We start from the raw sequence: 23567 nt of genomic DNA, 5'->3' as shown, positions 1-23567 counted from the left end.
TTATAAACATTCACAGTTAACAGAGCTATAAAAAACTGAAGTCATATCATAGTATCAAACTGTTTTCTCCTTCAAAAAAATTTTTTTGAAGATCATGGGAATATTTATGTTCAATACTCTTAAATCAGTAATTTTTAAGTATTTTTAAAGCATAGAGGCAATGTTATCTTTGTAAATGAAAAAGCATGGTTTCAAGTCACACATGGGATAAGAAAGAAGAAAGTCTATAATTCTCTGGTGTTAACACTTAAATGTTTTATAAATACACTAAATATAAGTAAATTTTATTCATTTTGACTGAAAAACCTGCTGATAAACCTCCCCTAAGAGTGGGAGAATGAGGTTTGTAGGGAAGAAAAAGGAGAAATGGAAGGAGAGAATGAGAGAAACCCTCAGGAAAAAGAGACCCTGTGTAAAAAGGGGCAAAGAGAAGCAGCAGAAAGGTGACCTAGCTCAATAAATGACGAGCTAACAGAGTAGAGATGGTAAAGTTCATTACATTGCCCAGAACAGACTTCCCAAGTAAAGCGAAGATTGCAGCTTTTTGCCAAAAACTGAGCCATGATGACTCAGAGTACATCATGAGAAATGCTGGGCTGGATGAAGCACAAGCTGGAATAAAGATGGCTGGGAGAAATATAAATAACCTCAGATATGCATATGACACCATCCTTATGACAGAAAGTGAAGAAGAACTAAAGAGCCTCTTGATCAAGTGAAAGAGTAGAGTGAAAAAGCTGGCTTAAAACTCAACATTCAGAAACCTAAGATCATGGCATCTAGTTCCATCGCTTCATGGCAAATAGATGGGGAAATACTGGCAACAGTGACTGACTTTATTTCTTTGGGCTCCAAAATCACTGCAGATGGTGACTGTAGCCATGAAATTAAAAGATGCTTGCTCCTTGGAAGAAAAGCTATGACCAACCTAGACCGCATATTAAAAAGCAGAGACATTACTTTGCTGACAAAGGTCCATCTTATCAAAGCTATGGTTTTTTCAGTACTCATGTATGGATGTGAGAGTTGGACTATAAAGACGGCTGAGCGCCGCAGAATTTATGCTTTTGAACTGTGGTGTTGGAGAAGACTCTTGAGAGTCCCGTGGACTGCAAGGAGATCCAACCAGTCCATCCTGAAGGAGATCAGTCCTGGGTGTTCATTGGAGGGACTGATGTTGATGCTGAAACTCCAATACTTTGGCCATCTGATCCAGAGAGCTGACTCATTTGAAAAGACCCTGATGCTGGAAAAGATTGAGGGCAGGAGGAGAGGCGGACGACAGAGGATGAGATGGTTGGATGGCATCACCGACACAATGGATATGGGTTTGGGTGGATTCTGGAGTTGGTGATGGACAGGGAGGCCTGGCGTGCTGCAGTTCATGGGGTCGCAGACAGTCGGACACGCCTGAGAGACTGAACTGAAGTTCATGTTCATGGTTGGTCAACACATATTCTTGGGCTACTTCGTGACTGCTTTTACATAATCAAATGCCCTCAAAGGAAAAAAAAGTCCAAGCAATTTTCCAAAACTATGTGTCATACAACAATACTGTGATTAAACTCACACGTGTCAAGAAAAGTTTTGAAAAATGTGAAATACCTCAGTCTGACCTTCATGGGCACTGGTCTCATGAGTAACTCGAATGGCCTGTAATATAAAGTATTAACAGGAAAAAATGATTACATTCAACTTTTTGAATGAAAACAACAATGCTAAATTTTAACATCTAAAGTCTTGTTAAGAAACAACAGACTGGAGGAGATTTCTGGAACAGTTTAACACTAAATATTTAAGAATGACTTCTGAGTAACCAAATGAATTGCTTTGCTTTCCAACCCACAAATCTCCAAAGCCTCAGGAAACTGGGTATCTGCTTATTTGCAATTGCCAGTGGTAAGTGGGGGTTATTTACATTGTTTAACTGTTAGAACTAACATTTAACACTTTATTCAACTGAGACTAGAATAAAGTAAGCATCTCACAGATAGAGACTGAAAAAGCTTAGCTCATCTGTTCCTCCAGGTTACATGCTATTATTCTGCAGCTCTAGCTCTATTTATGCTTAATCATGCAGCTTCAGTCAGCACTTTAGAAATGTGGAGCAAAAAGCATGCATTTATCAGAAGCTAGAGATTTCAGGTTCCTGAACTTGAAAAAAAAAATGTTCTTATAATATCCACTATTACCAAAGATGAAGAGAAATGGACAAAGAAGTAAATTACAGGTAAAAGTACAACCTTTATGAATGGCAATTTGGCAATAATATCAAAGCTTTAAAAAAACATGCAATCTGTTTGATCTATCAATTTCTTTTCTAGTTTATATATTTAATTATAACTCTACATAATCACATATAACTAATATTTGCAAAGATTTAGCTACAGTGATATACCTTGCAGTATTTTTTCAAATGGTGAAAAAAGACGGAAAAATATTAAACTTCTGACAATAATTTATTAAATAAAATACTACACAATGGAAAGCTAGGCAGCCATTAAATGATGATGTCAAATATATACTTACTGGTATGTAATACGTTTGTGATAAGTGAAAAAAGCAAGTTATAAAACAATATTACAGTGTGATCAAATTTTGTGTGTATACTTATATATTCCCTATAAAAAGTATTAATGATGGCTACCTCTCACTGGTGGGATTACTGGTGACTTTTACGTTGTTTATTTTTATGTAAAATAAAGATGTTTCATGAGATCTGCAGGTTTTTTAAAGAAAAGTAACTTAATCAATGTATATGAGAATGCTAAAACAACATAATCAAATCAATGGATTTACTGGGCTCAAACTGCATAACAGATTGTTTTAGCCAAGTAATTTGTACACAGTAGTGTTTACAGTTTCAAAGAATGTACAATCCACTTAATAATGTCAGTAAAAAGTAAAAAGCCTTCAATAGCAAAATAGATTTCAAATATAATAAAGGTAAATACCTCTCTAAAAAAATTCTATGATATGGTATAATCATTTAAAACTAGACTATGTGGCCTGTGTCCTCACAGATGAAAAAATATTACTATACTGATAAAATAGCTAGAGAATGTTCTGACATCTGCCATTAAACCTTTGTTTTTTCCATTCACTGGTCTTCAGCCGTGTTCCAAATTCCCAGTGAAAGACACACAGGGTATTGCCAAACACGTTCTTTACCACAGGAAGGGAATGGTAAGGAATGGTCAACTATAAGATATTTTATAAATTTGTAAATCAGACTGCCTTTTTTCTCTCATTCAGCTCTGCACATAGAAAAGAAGTGACAATTTATCAGCATTTATGGTTATTTCAGATAGTGTTACCTGAAAAGTACAAAAGGCCTTTTTTAATGGATACGACCAAATCCTTAATTGCTCAAAACTGTAGTTTCAAGACAAACTCCCAAACAGAATCTATAATTTCACAGAACTTTGCCCACAAATGACAGCAAGGCAGAAAACGGTACCGACGTCATAGTTCTCCAGGTATCTGGCTCGTTCTTCAGGGCTCATTGATGCAGACTCCTCCAGGAATTTTTTCAAGGTTGATCCAGATTCTGAGAATTTTAAAGATGATAAAACTGAAAAAGCCTGGTATCTCAAAAAGACTGAGACGTGAAAATACTAGAAGCAAGCTAAACATTTTTCAGGTTAAAACCCTTTCATTGGTAAGGAATGTAAGATAAATGACAGGGCTTAAACCTCTGTTTATCAACAATATAGAAGAATCGGAAGGATTAATATTTTCCCTAATAGGAAATATGTACATTCCCATTATAAAAGAAAGGGAAGAAAAGCTTTATTTACTACTTCGAAGAAAGAACTAGAGCACCACCTACTGCTCAATAAGTTAACTTACAACTTATGGAGGGGGAAAAGAGCGGTAATGAAAAACTGTTTACCAAAGTGCATCTTGTCTTTATTGTTGGCAATAGCATGGATTAGTCCAATTGTTCCACAGGCATTGCTGATTGTTTGCTTCATGAAATATACTGACGATGTAACATCTTGTCCCTGAGATTTTATTTTTTCCTCTTCTTCTGTTCTGAATACTTCATACTATTAAAAACAAAAAAAGGTCTACATGTAAAAAATAATATATTAAAAGGACTCTAATGTAAATTTGGAAAAACTCTAGACATCAGTGGAGATATAGTTAACATGGCATATCTTAATGCAACACAATAAAGTATTTTAAAAAGAATAAAATGGATTTACATATTCTGACTCAGAAATCTGTTCATTATTATAGAGTGGTTTTAGGTCAGTATATATTAATCTGATTCTCAATTATGTTTTAAAAATATTTATATATGCATTGAAAAGTGATAAAGGATATAAAAAAACGTAACAGGTTATCTCTGGGCTAAGATATTACTGGAGAATTTTTATTTCCTATTTTTCACATATCTGTATTGTTATACCATAGTAACAAAATTTATACTACATTTATAAGCATATGATATTCATAACATTAACCATTATCTATAACAACTGACAGTAAAAACAATACAGTACAATTAGGTCAAAAGTGTGTGCTCTACATCTGACTGCCTGAACCATTATAAGCTGTGCAACTCCAGCAAGTTATTTTTTCAATTGTAAAAAGCATTAAAAATAACGAGGTTAAAAAATGAGTGAGGACAGAATAAAACATTGTAAATCAATTGTACCTGAAGAAAATGAATTTTTAAAAACTGAGTGAAGAGAAGGAAGAGAATAGAAAGATAATTTATTGTTTTGATGTTTTCCTGTAATTTTCAGATTTCAATAGAGTAGGGAGTCTTACTATATCCCACAAGCAACAGGCCACATCTGGCCCACTGCCTGGTATCACAGATAGAGTTTTAGCTTTGTATTGTCTGTGGCTGTCTTTATACTAAAAGGCAAAGTTAAATCGTCATAGCAGAGATTACTAGGCCTGCAAAGTTACAAATATTTACTAGCTGACCCTTCACAGAAAAAGTCTGCTGACCCCTGCAATAACAGAAATAAATGATGTCTATTAAAAACCCATAATTAAGGAACTGCTTTTAACAACAAATGCACCTATGCCTTAAAACATAATTTCTGTGAATGTGCTTCTAAATCAAATTTTAAAATAATATTTTCTGAATAAATTCTGAACCATTAATTCAGGCATATAGCCCAACTGATAAAATCTGAAAGGTTCAATATAGTAAGGTTTGTGTTGAAATGTTTATATAATCCTTCAGTTTAGACTGTTATTATTGTTGTCTAATATCAGTTCTCCTTGGTGACAAAGCAAAATGAGATTTGATAACTTAAGATTTAATGTTTAGAAAAAAATCCTGAAATGACACACAGCAGGTATAGCAGAACAGGAAAAGCAATTATGGCAGACTACAGGGAAAACACAGAGTCAAGAGACAACAAAAATATTAATGAGAGAGAAATGAATTTATAGCTTCTTCATCTGTGATTCATTGGCTGGTAAGCACTACAACGAAACATATTTGAAACACTGTAACTGACTTTATTTAAAGCATAATGAGGTATCCATGACAGTTCCTTTTCTATTAGTATGTTGAAGCCATTCACAACTACATGATCAGTTAAAACACTGTATAGCTCCTAAAATATCCATAGATATCCTCTGTGACTTTATTATGTCACTTATTATAAGCTGAAAGAGGGATCTACCAAATTGTAAGAGAGACCAAAAAGTGGCCGATGCCACTATATTCTCTACTTATATAAGTAAGTATAAATACTTACTCATTTCTCTCACATCTTCCCAAGCATTTACTTCATTTTTTACAATGCTGAGCTCATCCTATTATCTCGAAGTTTAAAAAGAAAAATCAGAAGGCTATAGTCTCAAAGTCATTTTAAAATGAGCTTAAAATTTCTGGCTCCAATAATATGAACATCTACATGATTATCATTCTAGAAGAAAGGCTGAACAGAGAGATCTGAATTTGGATACAGAGATCTAAGAATAGCTATTTAGAATCCCCAACACATTCTAAATCTGCTGATTAAACTGTATTTTAAGCTTAAAGATTTCCACCCAAATCAAGTATTTTCTGAAAATAATGTAAGCCATGTCATTAGTTATATTTACCTCCTTAAAACAAAGATTTGTTTATACATATGTGTGTTTTAAAAATTTACATATTTCATATACAAATTTTCACTAATTTGAATAGATATTCTGTATTCATATATTTTCTAAGACAGATTTAAGATTATCCATTTCGAAAGTATATACATCAAAATGTGATCAAACGTCACACCAAAACAGGTGAGATGCCTGTTTAAAAAACAGAAAACTATCCAAGTTTAAAAGACTAACCCAGGGCTTCTCTGTCAATCTACAAATCAAAATCTAAATACATCTCTTTAATAAAATTAGATTTTTAAGATGTCCCCATTCCTAGATTTCCTCATTTTATGCAAGAATAGAATTATTTGTTCTTAAAGAAGAGCATAGGTTTAACTCAACATTGAAAAAGCACTCTGCATTTCCCAGAAACTCTCTTAACAATTACCTTTTCTGTAATAGGGAAGAGAAGTAACACTGCACACACTGGTCTTGGTACCATGCTAAGGAGTTCAGGATCCATTCCATATACATCAACAAACTGCCAGTTAGGATGCAGACCTAATTGTTTGAGAAACTGGGAAAAGAGGAAAAAAAAATAGGAAAAGTTTTTTTAAAAACAGGGAAATAACCAATGGGTATATACTATGTATCTGATATACAAAAGGGAATGGAAGGTACAAATATTACTGATGTTCAATAAGAATAAAGTAAAGCAGGTTCTTCATGAACTATGTGAGAAGAGAGCAATTTATTCATTCACTTAACAAACACTTGAAATTTATAATTTATTAAGCAAAACTCCTTGCCCCCACCCCCAAAATCCATTACTTTGGGATTGAACAGTCAGGACTTCACCACACATATACAAGGTGGCTTGGCTGATATCTTAAAACTCATTCTTAAAACGGACTTTTGGACTCTGTGGGAGAGGGAGAGGGTGGGATGATTTGGGAGAATGGCACTGAAACATGTATACTATCATGTAAGAAACGAATCGCCAGTCTATGTTTGATACAGGATACAGGATGCTTGGGGCTGGTGCATGGAGATGATCCAGGGAGATGATATGGGGTGGGAGGTGGGAGGGGGATTCAGGATTGGGAACTCATGAACACCCGTGGCGGATTCAAGTCAATGTATGGCAAAACCAATACAGTATTGTAAAGTAAAATAAAGTTAAAAAAAAAAAAAAACTCATTCTCAACATTTGATTTTTAAGGAAATGCATCTAAGTTCTAGTATATAAAGACTTATTTTAGTAGTAAATCAGCATAGTTTATCCTAATTATAAAAAATGATGCCTGAGGCTTAAAGACAAATGTTAGAGCGATATCACAAGTTTTATCAATGAGCGAAAGAGTATATAAAGCCAAAAAAGTCCAAGTGAATTGTGTGAATACCAGAAAGTGCTTGATATAAAGTCACCTACTGGCTCTCTGACTTCCAGTACACAATGACACCTACTCAACTTCACTGTCCCGCTTACATTTGATAAAACAACTGCAACAAAAGAGGAGTGGTTTCTTGCCTCTTGGAGAATTCACAGGGAAATAAAATATCATACCCTAATCTACTGCAGAGAGAAAAAGAACATAATGATGAGAACGATGTCAATTTCACAATAAACTCATATGTCTGTATGGAAGGAAACTGACGATTTTTAAAAGTGCACCATCAAAAAATACATTTTACATGACAGAAATAAAGGAGCAGAGGAAACAAGAAATGTATTAAAAATGCATCATTATACCCTACCTCAAGAATACATTATAGTATCTACTGGTTTAACATTATGTGAGATGTAAAAATAAAAAAGTGCTTTGGGTATTTCTCCTTGAAGAACAATCACAGGTACTTAGATGATAATGAGACTTTGCAAAACCAATGGAAGCCATGCCCTATTCCATGAACAGTGTTAGTCATCTCACAGTAAGGTTCTCCAGGAAATGACTTTCCTGATGAAAGGATGACCACCGTCCACATCCCTCCATCTCTTGGCTTGTAGAAGAAACGCTACTTAATGATAATATGGTTGGTCAAAAATAATGTCCTTGATATGTTTAATAAGAAACATACTGAATTTAAAAACTTCTCTTGGCAGAATGTGCTCAGCATCCATGGATTCATTAACATGCTCTGCAACAGTCTGGGGCCAGAGAAATCAAGACTCTTCTAGCTAATACCAATTCTTCATCTGATTCTTATTCATGATTCCAGACTTTAATAAAGTTCAATAAAGTATTCCAAATTACTCCCTCTCGCTCCTCCACTGTCTCTGAAATTCTTAGTCTAGGCCCTCAATATTCGATTCTATCTAGAAACCAAAAAAGGACTAAAATTGACTGCAGAGCCCAGAAAAGGAACTACGTCTTATTCATCTTTTTAACCTCATACCATAGACACTCAAGTTATATTTATGGAACCAGCAACAAATTTGCTGAATTTGTTGAAAACTGTATCACTATTTTAATCTAGTCATCTGTATGTCTGCATATGTCTGTTAAGCTGTGTTAATAATGAATATTTAATATATATTTGGTTTCATTTGTGCCAAGTTAAAGAGGCAGGAAAGATACATTCGGCTTCTAATGTGAAACCAGGCATTTATTTTATCAGCGCCACACACTCCAGATACCAAATACTGCCTGCACAGAACTGACAGCTCTAAAACGCACACTGTCAAGGAAAAGTATCATAAACCCTCATAAGATAATCTAAATTTATTGGTTAATTTTATGTAACCCCAAGTCATATTGCTATAAAGTTATAAAATGTACATGTAAGACAGTAAATTTTCACATCTAGAAGGGAATGGCAAACCACTTCAGTATTCCTGCCTTGAGAACCCCATGAACAATATGAAAAGGCAAAATGATAGGATAGTGAAAGAGGTACTCCCCAGGTCAGTAGGTGTCCAATATGCTACTGGAGGTCAGTGGAGAAATAACTCCAGAAAGAATGAAGGGATGGGGCCAAAGCAAAAACAATACCCAGCTGTGGATGTGACTGGTGATAAAACAAAATACAATGCTGTAAAGAGTAATGTTGCATATGAACCTGGAATGTCAGGTCCATGAATCAAGGCAAATTGGAAGTGGTCAAACAGGAGATGGCAAGAGGGAACGTCAACATTCTAGGAATCAGCGAACTAAAATGGACTGGAATGGGTGAATTTAACTCAGATGACCATTATGTCTACTACTGTGGGCAGGAATCCCTCAGAAGAAATGGAGTAGCCATCATAGTCAGCAAGAGTCCGAAATGGAGTGATTGCATCACTTGGATGCAATCTCAAAAATGACAGAATGATCTCTGTTCGTTTCCAAGGCAAACCATTCAATATCACTGTAATCCAACTCTATGCCCCAACTAGTAATGCTGAAGAAGCCGAAGTTGAACGGTTCTATGAAGACCTACGAGACCTTTTAGAAGTAACACCCAAAAAAGATGTCCTTTTCACTGTAGGGGACTGGAAGGCAAAAGTAGGAACTCAAGAAACACTTAGAGTAACAGGCAAATTTGGCCTTGGAATGAGGAATGAAGCAGGGCAAAGACGAACAGAGTTTTGCCAAGAAAATGCACTGGTCATAGCAAACACCCTCTTCCAACAACACAAGAGAAGACTCTACACATGGACATCACCAGATGGTCAACACCGAAATCAGACTGATTATATTCTTTGCAGCAAAAGATGGAAAAGCTCTATACAGTCAGCAAAAACAAGACTGGGAGCTGACTGTGGCTCAAATCATGAACTCCTTATTGCCAAATTCAGACTGAAATTGAAGAAAGTAGGGAAAACCGCTAGACCATTCAGGTATGACCTAAATCAAATCCCTTATGATTATACAGTGGAAGTGAGAAATAGGTTTAAGGGCCTAGATCTGATAGAGAGAATGCCTGATGAACTATGGAACGAGGTTCGTGACATTGTACAGGAGACAGAGATGAAGACCATCCCCATGGAAAAGAAATGCAAAAAAGCAAAATGGCTGTCTGGGGAGGCCTTACAAATAGCTGTGAAAAGAAGAGAAGCAAAAAGCAAAGGAGAAAAGGAAAGATATAAGCATATGAATGCAGAGTTCCAAAGACTAGCAAGAAGAGATAAGAAAGCCTTCTTCAGCGATCAATACAAAGAAATAGAGGAAAAGAACAGAATGGGAAAGACTAGAGATCTCTTCAAGAAAATTAGAGATACCAAGGGAACATTTCATGCAAAGATGGGCTCGATAAAAGACAGAAATGGTATGGACCTAAGAGAAGCAGAAGATATTAAGAGGTGGCAAGAATACATAGAAGAACTGTACAAAAAAGATCTTCACAACCTGGATAATCATGATGGTGTGATCACTCACCTAGAGCCAGACATCCTGGAATGTGAAATCAAGCAGGCCTTAGAAAGCATCACTACAAACAAAGCTAGTGGAGGTAATGGAATTCCAGTAGAGCTATTTCAAATCCTGAAAGATGATGCTGTGAAAGTGCTACACTCAATATGCCAGCAAATTTGGAAAACTCAGCAGTGGCTACAGGACTGCAAAAGGTCAGTTTTCATTCCAATCCCAAAGAAAGGCAATGCCAAAGAATGCTCAAACTATCACACAATTGCACTCATCTCACACACCAATAAAGTAATGCTCAAAATTCTCCAAGCCAGGCTTCAGCAATACGTGAACCGTGAACTCCCTGATGTTCAAGCTGGTGTTAGAAAAGGCAGAGGAACCAGAGATCAAATTGACAACATCCGTTGGATCATGGAAAAAGCAAGAGAGTTCCAGAAAAACATGTACTTCTGCTTTATTGACTATGCCAAAGCCTTTGACTGTGTGGATCACAATAAACTGTGGAAAATTCCTAAAGAGATGGGAATACCAGACCACCTGACCTGCCTCTTGAGAAATCTGTATGCAGGTCAGGAAGCAACAGTTAGAACTGGACATGGAACAACAGACTGGTTCGAAATAGGAAAAGGAGTATATCAAGGCTGTATATTGTCACCCTGCTTATTTAACTTATATGCAGAGTACATCATGAGAAATGCTGGACTGGAAGAAACATAAGCTGGAATCAAGACTGTCGGGAGAAATATCAATAACCTCAGATATGCAGATGACACCACCCTTATGGTAGAAAGTGAAGAGGAACTAAAACGCCTCTTGATGAAAGTGAAAGAGGAGAGTGAAAAAGTTGGCTTAAAGCTCAACATTCAGAAAACGAAGATCATGGCATCTGGTCCCATCACTCCATGGGAAATAGATGGAGGAACAGTGCAAACAGTGTCAGACTTTATTTTGGGGGGCTCCGAAATCACTGCAGATGGTGACTGTAGCCATGAAATTTAAAGACGTTTACTCCTTGGAAGAAAAGTTATGACCAACCTAGATAGTATATTCAAAAGCAGAGACATTACTTGGCCGACTAAGGTCCGTCTAGTCAAGGCTATGGTTTTTCCAGTAGTCACGTATGGATGTGAGAGTTCGACTGTGAAGAAGGCTGAGCGCCGCAGAATTGATGCTTTTGAACTGTGGTGTTGGAGAAGACTCTTGAGAGTCCCTTGGACTGCAAGGAGATCCAACCAGTCCATTCTGAAGGAGATCAACCCTGGGATTTCTTTGGAAGGAATGATGCTAAAGCTGAAACTCCAGTACTTTGGCCACCTCATGTGAAGAGTTGACTCATTGGAAAAGACTTTGATGCTGGGAGGGATTAGGGGCAGGAGAAGAAGGGGATGACCGAGGATGAGATGGCTGGATGGCATCACTGACTCGATTAACCTGAGTCTGAGTGAACTCCAGGAGTTGGTGATGGACAGGGAGACTTGGCGTGCTGCGATTCACGGGGTCACAAAGAGTCGGACACGACTGAGTGACTGAACTGAACAGTTAAACACTTTAGTGAAAAAATCTGGACAAAACTGGCAAATTACCTTGAAGGTGTACATTTATTCCATGCCAGCCAAAGCTAAAGAGTATATATATTACCAAGCTCCAAAGGCGGCAGGTTGTAGTTAGAATGCTAAGTATTGGACTGAAGATACATTAATGATTAAATTAAATATATTAAAATGATTAAAATTTAACTGGAATCATATTTCTCCTTAACTTTTTTCTCATAGTTAATCAAATAAGATTGATAAAAAGGAGTTCAGTTTAACTTGTATATATGAAGTACATCAATGTAACCTTTGTTGAAGATATTGTTATGAGTCAGACTCACCCAGAAGTCATCACAAGCACAGAAAGAATACTGTGCTGTGTTTAGTCACTCAGTCGTGTCCGACTCTTTGCAACCCCATGGGCTGTAGCCAACCCAAGAATCCTGGAGTGGGTTGCCATGCCCTCCTCCAGGGGATTATCCCAACCCAGGGATGGAACCCAGGTCTCCCGCATTGCAGGCAGATTCTTTACCATCTGAGCCACCAGGGAAACCCAACAAAAAGAATAAAAGCAGCTGTTTACAGTAACTACCTCTGGGCAGTGGAAAAAAAGTGAGGAAAAAGGCTTTCAACTTTAACCTCTCACTTTTTAAACAACAGAGGTATCCTACTTCTGTTATTAAAAAAAAAAAAAAAAAAAGAGAACCTACCTGCAGTGTGATAGTCAAAAACAGAGAAAGATTAAAAAGAAATTCTCTAAATTAGTAAATATTAACAGCAACTAGAGTGGACAGATTCAACAAATTTGTTGCTGGTTCCATAAATATAACTTGAGTGTCTGTGGTATGAGATTAAAAAGATGAAAAAGATGAACTTAACTTTTTATTTTCTAGTATTTTCAAAAAGTGTCATTTTTCCAAAAGTTAGATGTAGTTTCTAAGATAAAATCTACAGAACTGATACACATTTATCTTCTTTAAATTTACAAAACTGAAAGAAAACAAAATACCAGTAGTAAAACTACTCCAAAAACTCTCTTCAGACTACTCACAAAGTATTCCACGAGCTACAGGCACTTGCACAGACCTCTGTACACAATTATTAATAGAAAACATCCTATTTGTATCAAGTATAATAAAAGGATTTATAACTGCTAACATTAGTCTTCTGGCTTGTTTAAACACTGGATAATAAAATAAAAAAAAATTCTGACTGACTAGCTCACTGAATCTTCATAATGCCACTGATGTTTGGCTTATCAAGAAAAATAATTAATAGATAATATGCCCCCAAAAGATCTTGGTTAACTCATTCTTTTTAGTCTTTGGGCCAAAGAGAGTATTTCCACTAGATGCAGAGTTCTTTAAATTATGTCAACATTTTTAGAGAGTATCCTGTAACAGAAACTATGCTAGGCGCTTTAATGCACTTCACTTTTACCGCAACTGGCAAAAGAGGTTTTCTTACACCCTTTCACCAACAAGAAAACTGAGCCTGGGAGATTCTGTGACTCTGCAAGGTCATGTTGCCAGGACTGACACACACAGCTCTGGACGCTCTGGTACTCATTTACCTGTCTCTCACGGCTTGAAGTAGCTTTCCGTACTTGGTTCTCTAACCACAGCCACAGTGAACTCTCCTCCAGTTCTCGAAGGGTTGACAACCATCATTTACCTTGTTTTTGCATGTGAACTGGACTTCTCTCTGTCGGAAAAACTGTTAGCCTCTCCTTGTCATTTTTAATGAATTCCTCCTTATTCTATAGGTGACAGTCGGGTCAGCAAAAACTCTGATTACATGTATGTAAGAAAGAGAAAAATTAAATCTACCTTTCTTTTAAGTCTGTTCTAAGCCACTTGCTTTGATCTCTAATGGGCAGTTCAGGACAGCAATATATTCTGCCTCACTACTAATTTACTAATCTTTTGGGTTATGACAGAAATTATACTTATCCAGTAATTGTGTGATATCACCACTAGTAAAAATATACTAGTAAGAACTGCTGGATGTTATGAGGACTAGGAAAATAACCAAGAGTTAAATGAGAAAACAATGGTTCCTAAAGTCTAGAAATGAGTAAAATGAATTTTAATAGGTATTCAATAAACAAATAATAATAAAATTAGTTAAGTACAGAACGGGAAAATAGTAAAAACATTTTATGTGGGGACTTGAAAAAGGGGAATTTAAGTTTACGTCACTGCAGGCTCAGTATGGAGTGACTACACAACTGTCAAAATAATGATGCAATGTTGATCTGGTTTAAAAGCTGGATTACTCAGGATAATGTAGTAATCCACTATTTCAACACAGACTATGCAGAGTGAAATATGAATCAGCTCTGAGAGGCCTATTTTATGAGGGATGACGACAAACAGAAGCAGGCTCAAGGAAAGGTGACCAGGAATAATAAGTTTTTGGAAGACATCACAGCTGGAGAATCTGGGCATGTTCTGAGAAGACTTATTATAATCCTTTTCCCCAAATATTTTCAGTAATATCACAAAGGAGCAATTAGATTTATTCTGCATGATTTCAATGGGAGGATGACAAACAACTGGAGGAAGTTACAGAAGAGCAGATTTTGTTTCAATATAAAGAAATATAATTCTTCTAATTATGTATTATACATTATTCTCATTATAATAAAAAAAGACTAAACCACTTTAATGAGATAGAATACTATCACTGAAATATTCAAGCAAAAGATTCATGACCACAGTAAAGGTAATCTTAAGAAAGATTTTCTGGAGCACAAAACCAGCTAAATAAGATTTAGTCATTCTTCCACCCAATAACTATTTGTTGAGATCCCTCTATGGGCCACACACCACTCTCAGTACTTCAGACTTGTCCTTTCTCTCACAGAACTTATATGCTAAGGGTGGGATACATACAATAAACAAGCAGACACAAAAACAAGATAATTTCACAAGGTGATTAAGTATTATGAAGAAAATAAAACAAGAGATAACGTCAGTAGAGACTCACGGTGGGTGGTAGGAGGAGGAAGGGACAGTACCTGAATAATCAGGAAAGACTTATTGAGGAGATAACTTTAATATACAAACAACAAGAAAGAATCAGCCATGAAATGACCAAGATAGTAATGATTCAAGCAAAGGATGAGCTATACGAAGACTGAAGCAGTAACAGGCTCGGCACTCAAACGCTGCAGCCCAGCAAAAGTGGGAGACAGACAGACAGTACCTCCCCATCAAGTCAGAGTAGGCAGCCTGAATGTATTCTAAGGGCAAGCGGTGGAAGGCTGTTTTGTGTTTTGAGTGTTTTAGGCAGGGAAACACAAGTTGTGACTTGCATTTTTATAAAATCTCCTTGGGTAAACACTGGGAACGGATTTTAGGGCGGCATATGGAGAAGCAGAAAAACTAGTTAGGAAGATATTGCATTGTTCAGACTGAGGTTCACAGTGGCTTGGGATGCAGCAGTAGAAATGAACAGAAATGGGCAGACTCAGGATAGATTCTGAAAAAAGTCTACCAGAATTGCAGATCATTGGATCTGAAAGATTAGGAAAAAAGAAAAATTCATTTAATCCTTACAATTTTGCAAGATCGGGAGAGGTGGTGAGAAACTAGGGCTTCCCAGGTGGCGCCAGTGGTGAAACATGCACCTGCCAGTGCAGGAGAGACCCAGGTTCCATCCCCGGGTCACGAAGTTCCCCTGGAGAAGAGACAGACTACCTACCCCAGTATTCTTAGGCTTCCCTGGTGGCTCAGATCGTAAAGAATCCACCTGCAATGCCGGAGACCTGGGTTCGATCCCTGGTTTGGGAAGATCCCCTGGAGGAGGGCATGGCAACCCACTCCAGTATTCTTGCCTGGAGAACTCCATGCACAGAGGAGCCTGGCAGGCTACAGTCCATAGAGTTGCAAAGAACTGGACACGACTGAAGCGATTTAGCACCCATGAGAAACTAAGAAACTGAGGTACAAAGAGGTTAGAGAACTCCCCATGATCTCAGAGCAGAGTTTCAAACCAAATAAATTAAAATCAATACATGAATGGCCTCTCTAAATTAGTGGACCGGTGAAGAACAATCGATGACATTAACTTGAGCACTGGCTAAATGGCACTACCCTGAAAAGACTAGGGAAGCAGATTTGGAGGAGAGATGAGAGGATATAAATCCAGATTTCTTTTTCAGCCATGTTAAATTTGAGATACCTATATCTAAATGGAGATATCAAAGTGGTGGCTGAATATGTTAGTTTCCAATTCCGTATAGAAGTCAGGACTTGGAGTTACATGGGATCAAACATGTGACAGTGGATGATATTAATGCTCTACAACAGAAAAGATTAGCAATCTAGACAAGGCTCTGAGGAAGTCTTCAGAAATTGGAAGGGAGAGGATCCAGCAATGGCAAATCTAGGAAGCAGCCAGAGAAATAGGAGGCGAGCAGAATTATCACAGAAGCCAATGGAGTGGGTACTCTACCAAGTGTTGCTGAGAGATCGAGAAAGTGGTGAGAGAAAAGTGAATGCTGGATCTGACAAAGTGGTGATTAGTAAACTTGAGAAAAGTAGTTATTGTGAAATGGTGAGGATAGGAGTGAACACAGGAAAAATTTGCAGATAAAAGCAGCAAGAGCATCTGTGGACAACTTTTTTGTGGAAATTTTACAAAGAAGGGAAACAGAAAGGAGATAGGAGCTAGAGGAGGACAGGGTAACAGGTATGTTTTTCCCAAGAAGGGAAACCCCAACTAACAAATGTTTGCACGTTCAAGGCAACTATCCAGCACATGACTTCTAATTCTCTTTCCAACACTAAGCAACTAAACTAAATACAATAATAAAGTAAATTTCTTTTCCTTCAGCCTCTTCTTGGGCTTCCCTGGTGGTTCAGCTGGTAAACAATCTGCCTGCAATGCAGGAAACCTGGGTTCGATCCCTGGGTTTGGAAGATGCCCTGGAGAAGGGAAAAGCTACTCACTCCAGTATTCTGGCCTGGAGAATTCCATGGACTGTATAATCCATGGGATTGCAGAGTCAGACAAAACTGAATGACTTTCACTTTCTTTCACTTTTGGCCTCTTCAGTAAGATCCACAATTAGGAACATTTCTAGGAAATTGTCATATCAGAAATCAATGGGTCTAAACACAACAATATTCAAAATTATAAACTGTGGCCATGTAATACTCAGATCACAAAACATAATCAAGATAAAAATCTAGTGTGATCATAAAAGTAAATGCTATGATTACCTATAGCACAGAATTGTCTTTGTAAAAAATGTTATAATTCCTGATGTTTAATTACTTGTAACTTTACACTGGCCTCAAGCTATCAGTTCTGTAAATGCATATATAAACAGAATAGAGCTAAGTTTTTTAAATGATTTTTTTCTGTCATTGAACTGATTTTATTCTAGGTAAGTTCTACCTAGAGTAAGACAAAATATCCTGAGAAGAGATTGATAGCACAGTAAGCAATAAAAGAAATTACTACTTACCACACCTACCAAGACATGTGGTTACCAGTTAATGTGCAACAGTTAATAATGATCTTCATATAGTTGACATGTGTTAATCATTCTTATACAAACTAGTCAACATTAAAGTGCTTGCTGACACTGAGTACAATGCAACCACCAAATGGTAACAGAGTGAAACCAAGATAAGTAAAAGGCCCAGGGTTCCATTAAACTGAGGAAATAAGAAAAGGTGGGGATGGACATAGTTGTTGAGATTAATCTGTGGCTGTGAGTTAATTCAATTTCTATTCATTTTTAGATTCTCAGTTCTGCCACTAACACAAAGAGAATAAAGAAACAACTACAAAAATTTTGGTTAAAACTGATCACTTTTTAGACACTTGTCCATTCTCCCACTAAATGTGCATTACTTCTTTAAATAATAAATTTAAAACAAACATAATCACACCAAAGCATGCCAGAAATTGTACAATCATATACTAATAATATCTTTCTCTGTTTATGTCACTCAGAATGGCCTCCTGTCACCATTCAGGGAAAATGTTTTTCCTGATGGTCTTCATCACTGTACCATTAATTTTCTCCAGAGCACTTATAACAATCGCAGTTTTCTTTTTTTTTTTTTTCACTTACTTGTTTATTGTCTGTCTTCCCAAAGGACTGAAAAGCAGAAAACCATAAATGTTTTCATCATCAAATATAACCAGCTCCTGCTCAGATACCTGGTATTCCAAAAGGTGTCCCCCAAATATTATTTAATTGATGTGAATAAGTGAATGGATTTCATAGTCTACCAAGATCTAAGTTTCCAATTATAAAAGCTTCCATCTTATTAAGGTAACAATATTGTCTAAAAATGATTGTTTTTAAGTCTGTTGATAGTTAATAGTGAGCCAGCTTTACCATACCAGAATAAACAGTTCTTAGGATATACTATCCTTTTTATATATTGCCGCATTCTCTTTGCAAATATTCGGTAGAGGATTTCTACATCCATGTTCATGAGGGATATCAGTCTGCAGTTTTTCTTATTATAGCTTGCCTCGGAATGCTGGTCACAAAATTAGTTGGGAAGTGGGCCGCCTCTTCTATGTTTTTGTAGGACTGGTATTATTTCTTCCTTAAATGATAATCTCGAGAGACAGAGAAGCCATTTGAGAAAATTCAACATTGATCCATGATAAAAAAAATCTCAGCAAACTCAGAACAGAAGGGAAATTCCTTAACATGATAAAAAATATCTACCAAACCCCTACAACTAACATATCTAAAGACAAAAGATCAAATGTTCTCCCTCTGAGATTCTGAACAAGACAAGGGTGTCCTCTCTCTCTCCATTCTACTCAATTTTGTATTGAAGGTCCTAACCAGTGCAACAACAAGAACGAATAAAAGGCATTCAGACTGAAAAGGGAAAAATAAAACAGTCTAATCATAGAGAATATGACTGTCTATCTAGAAAATCCCAAAGCATCTACCAAAAACAGCGACTAAAGTCAGTGAATTTAGCACAGAAGTAGGCTACAAAGTGAATATGCAAAAATAAATTCTATTTCTCTATACAGCAATAGACAACCAGAAAATAAAATTTTAAAACTATCATTTACAGTAGTGTCAAAAAGTCATTAAATACTTAGGTACAAACAAACAAAAAGTGCAAGACCAACATGCTAAAACAACAGACTACTTTTGAAAGAAATCAAAGAAGACCCAAACAAATGATGAGATGCACTATCTTCATGAAATGCAAAACTCGATACTGTTAAGATGTTAATTTTCTTCAAAATGTACCTATAGACTTAGTTACACATTCACCATCAAAATCATAGCAGAATTTTTTGTATAAATTTCTTAATTTACACAAATCTTTCCATCAGCTTTTCAGCTGATTCTAAAATTTATATTGAAAGACAAAGAAGCTAAAACAGCCTAAACAATTTTGAAAAAGAGTGAAGTTTAAGAATTCATACCATTTATTTTCAAGACTTACTGTAAAACTACAATAATGAAAATGGACACATAGATCAATAGAACAGAGTCCAGATATATGGCAAATTGATTTTTCACTAAAGCTATAGAAAAATTGAGGGATTAGGTCTGAAAGATATATGTTTCTTTCCTATGGCACTAAATCAGAAGTTAATACTAACTTTTTTGGCCTCAAGATTTTTCTTAACAAAAGCATCAAAATGTTGTGGGGCGGGGGGGGGGGGGGGGAAATGAACAACAAATGCCAAAGGGGGTAAAACAAAAGAAAATTAACACTGATTGGAACGGCCACCTTAATAATAACATAAAAGATATATGCTGTGTTCCAAGCTTTGTACATTTCTAGATTAGTAAATAAACAAAAGTGACAGACAAATGATCATTTCAAAAATGCAAAATAAAGCTGAATTAAAAAATAAAGGGTTTGTTGACCACCCTGAGATAAAGCATTCTATCTGCTTTCTTTATATAAGGAATTTTCTACAACCTTTCAAAACCAAAAACTAACGAAGTACCAAAAATAATGAATCATTATTCCTTGGTGATGAATAGGAAGGTTAAGGAGGTGGAAAACTGTACCATATGATAAAATAAGAGAGCAGTAAAAAGTAAACCTGCTGTTGAGAATGAAAAAGAGGATAAGACAAAATACACCTAAGCAAATAAAAAGTTTATACCTGGTAGTATTTATTGTCCTTTTAATCGAGTAGCTGGGAGAGGTTCCCTCTTCCCTCCCCATCCAACACCCAAACGAATTTAAAGAGTTGAAGGTGGCAAAGATGGCATGGGAACTGAGCTTTCCTATGGCATAAAAAATAGAATTCCACTTTTAAGGAACTGGAAGAGAAAGGGGGTGTGGTAGGAAAGAGAAGTTGACTTGATGGGGCAAGAGATGACTGGAAAATGGTTTCACGGCGCAGGTGGCGCAGGAAATTACAAGGACTGGGTGGGCGAGTTTACAAAGCTTAGAGTCAGGTACTGTAAGGGAAATTAGTCACCTGGAAGGTATAGGGGTGGGACAATTATCGATTCGGCACTAGCAAGAGGCAAGACTTAGAAGGAAGAGAAATAGGAATACAGGGTGAATGTTCCTCAAACATCTGACCCCGAAATCCCAGGAAACGTGATGACGGGGAATAGGACCAGAGACAGCTGGGAGCATCTTTCCAGGAACCAGGTGGGATGGAGGCGGCCATAAAAAAAAAAAAAAAAAAAGCCTAAAGCTGAGCAAGAGGGACCCGCACGACGTTAAATCCCAGACTCCAAGGGAGTGCGGGGCTGTAGGCAGCCAGGGAGGGCTCCCAGGTCCCGAGCGACAAGACACCTCACTCACCTGGTTGGTGACCTGAAAACGAAACAGAGAACACGATTTAGCGACAAACTGCCCGGGACGAGCTGCAACAGCCCGGTCCCCTCCGCCCCTGCCCGCGGCCTTAGGCCGAGACCGGAGGCGCGCTCACCTCGGGATTGGCCTCCAGCGGCAGCCAGCGTTGACCCTCCATGGCCGCCCCGCCCGGCCCCTCTCCAGCTCTGACAGCCGCCGCCGTCGCCGCCGCCGCTTCCGCCCCCGCGGCCCTGACCTGGGACTGTCCAACCTGCGCCCCCCGGGAGGGGTGTCCTAAGATGAAGAAAAGTTTAATGACACACTAGGTCCTTGTTCGCTCCCCATAGAACCATAATTCAAGGCTTAAACTTTAAGTAAAGAAACGATGAGATATAGAAAAACGTGAGCCAGCTTCCTATTGCAGAAGGGAAAAGAATCTTAGCTCGCTCCACAGCTCGCTCCCCTCACGCTTGGACTCTTCCGAGCTCAAGCGTCCGCTCGCGTGCCACGCATGCGCCAAGCGCGAGTTTAGGCCCTCGTGCTCGCCGGCGCCCTCCCATTCCTGCAGTCAGCCCGCGGCGCTAGGGGGCGTGCCGCTAAGTCCTATTCATCGAGGGAGGAGCCGGGCACTGCCCACCAGGAGGCCCCACAGCCAGAGACGGAGTCATGACAAGAAGCTCCTTTACCACGGTACAGAAGTGATGTCTTGGCCTTGCCTGCTGTTACAGAGTGGAGGATGTTTGTATGTACCTACTGACTCGATGGACGTGAGTTTGAGTGAACTCCAGGAGTTGGTGATGGACAGGGAGGCCTGGCGTGCTGCGATTCACGGGGTCCCAAAGAGTCGGACACGACTGAGCAATTGAACTGAACTGAACACAGTTCCTTTTGACAAAAAATGTCGAGTACCTATTATGAATCAGACGCTGTAACTAAGTGTTGGATACAATAAGCTGAGCTTACCCTAGTGTGAAAGAAGTGGGCAAAAGAATGAAGAATTACACTACATGTGATACGTGTGTGATAATGTTAGCATAAGGTGGATGAAACTACAGAAAAAGGCAGCTAAAGCGGGAAGGAAGTGTCCAGAAGGCTTCCTGGAGGAGGTGGACAGCTGGAGTGAGCCCTTAAAAAAGTAAATGTTAGCCATTCAGAGAGGAGGGTGCTCTAAAGAAGGGAGAGTGTGTACTGTGGCTACATACAGAACCTCCAAAACTGAAGGGCAGTGGTTAGAAGTGACGCTGGGGAGAGAGGCAGGAACTTCCCTGGTGGCTCAGATGGTAAAGAATCCGCCTGCAGTGCAGGAGACCAGGGTTGGATCCCTAGGTCTGGAAGATCCCTGGGGAAGGAAATGGTAACCCACTCTAGTATTCTTGCCTGGAGAATTCCATGGACAGAGGAGCTTGGCAGGCTCCAGTCCATGGGGTCACAAAAGAGTGGGACAGGACTAAGTGACTAACACGTTCACTTTCAGCTGGTCCAAACATCAGGGCTTCATTCTGAAAACAAGGGGGAACCTCTGAAGGATTTTAAGAAGGATTTTCATCTCTCTTTTCGGGCTGTTAATTCCGTAAGGCCTGAAGTACTGTCTTTTTTTTTTTTAATTCTTCACATTGTTTTCCCCAAAGCCTAACCCAATGCCTGATACACAGTAGATGCCGAATAAATATTTGAGGAATGAATGGAATAATCAGATATGCAGAAATGCTATTTTCAGTAACGTGGGAAATTTGCCAGAGTAAAATGATGAGAGACTTAACTAAGACAGTAGCCATGGAGACGGAGGGACAGACACAGATTAAAGAGATTCTGTTGGAAGGCGGTATCCTTCTGTTGAGCCGTGGTTGTCATTGATGACACCAGAGATCTGACCTGGGATAGAGTGTATTACTGCTGCACCCAAGAGACGAAAAGCAGGAAGATGAGCAGTTAGGGAGTGGGGAAAAGATTATTACATTGAGTTTGCCTTGCTTGAGGAACTTCCAGCTCTCCCACTTATGTTCTCCTGGCCACCATTCTTCAACTTCCAAGGAATTTCCAAGAGTCCTCGTTCTCCTTATCGATCTGAGAGACTGTTGCTATGTCCACCCAGCTGCGAGTTGTTAAATCTGAGATGCCCAGCTCTTGATGAGCAGCCACAGTTGCATCATCACTTCAGTTGCACAGCCAGGCTCTTAGTGGCATGCCAGGGGCTGTTTGTCAAATGACTTGTCAGGGGAATGATGTTGCTCCGGAATCGTGAGGTCTTGCACTCTGACTCTCCTTTTATGGCTTGCCTAGGACTCCTGGATCTGCTGAGACATAGGGTCAAACAGAAGGCAGCTTGCATTCCAGCATGGACTTGCTGCAGAGTATTGTCTTGCTCAGGGACCTATTCCGACTGGCAGCCAGCCATATCACCCATAAATGTGTTACACCTGTATTCCCAAATGAGGCATTTGCTGCCTCCAAACGCCAGAAACCCACCAAGTGCTCCGTTTTTGCCCGTTAAGAGAAATTGCAGGGTGCAATAGCCAATTCTTCACCTTGAAGAGGTTGTCCTCTTATGCCCTAGGCCTTTGGACCCATAAAAACTTCATGTAGTAGCCTCTGAAGTTTGTAGGATTTAACTCCCAGCCTCTGGCATGTATGCATGTATCCATAAGGCCAGTACTTTTTAAACTTGAATGTGCATACAAATACCTGGGGAATATGAAATGCAAACTTTGATTCAGTTAGTCTAAGATGGGGCCCATGATGTATTATTGGCCCCCATGTTTGGGGGTTTTGTTTTTGTTTCTTTAAATGGAAGTAGAGTTGATTTACAATGTTGTGTTCTGTTCTGGTGTACAGCAAAGTCATTCAGTTATATGTAA

At 38.3% G+C, this 23567-nt stretch overlaps 1 protein-coding gene across 2 annotated transcripts in view; it reads right to left on the bottom strand.

Moving 5' to 3' along the window:
- The window catches only part of UCHL3 (ubiquitin C-terminal hydrolase L3), a 52584-nt gene extending 31713 nt beyond the window's left edge, over positions 1-20871 (bottom strand). Inside the window, exons 1-5 of one of the 2 annotated variants that reach the window (XM_068984554.1) lie at positions 20849-20871; positions 6509-6637; positions 3896-4052; positions 3465-3550; positions 1606-1653 (exon numbers count right to left, since the gene is read on the bottom strand). In XM_068984554.1, the coding sequence (XP_068840655.1) occupies positions 1606-1653; positions 3465-3550; positions 3896-4052; positions 6509-6583 (366 nt within the window). In that variant the 5' untranslated portion in view covers positions 6584-6637; positions 20849-20871. Of the gene's footprint in view, positions 1-1605; positions 1654-3464; positions 3551-3895; positions 4053-6508; positions 6638-20721; positions 20730-20848 lie in introns of those variants that run through there. The other variant, XM_068984552.1, reaches the window with a different exon arrangement.
- Between the last annotated feature and the right edge of the window lie 2696 nt (positions 20872-23567).

Source organism: Capricornis sumatraensis, chromosome 12 (assembly GCF_032405125.1).
Source record: "Capricornis sumatraensis isolate serow.1 chromosome 12, serow.2, whole genome shotgun sequence".
NCBI lineage: Eukaryota > Metazoa > Chordata > Mammalia > Artiodactyla > Bovidae > Capricornis > Capricornis sumatraensis.
This window is presented reverse-complemented; position numbering and strand designations above follow the sequence as displayed.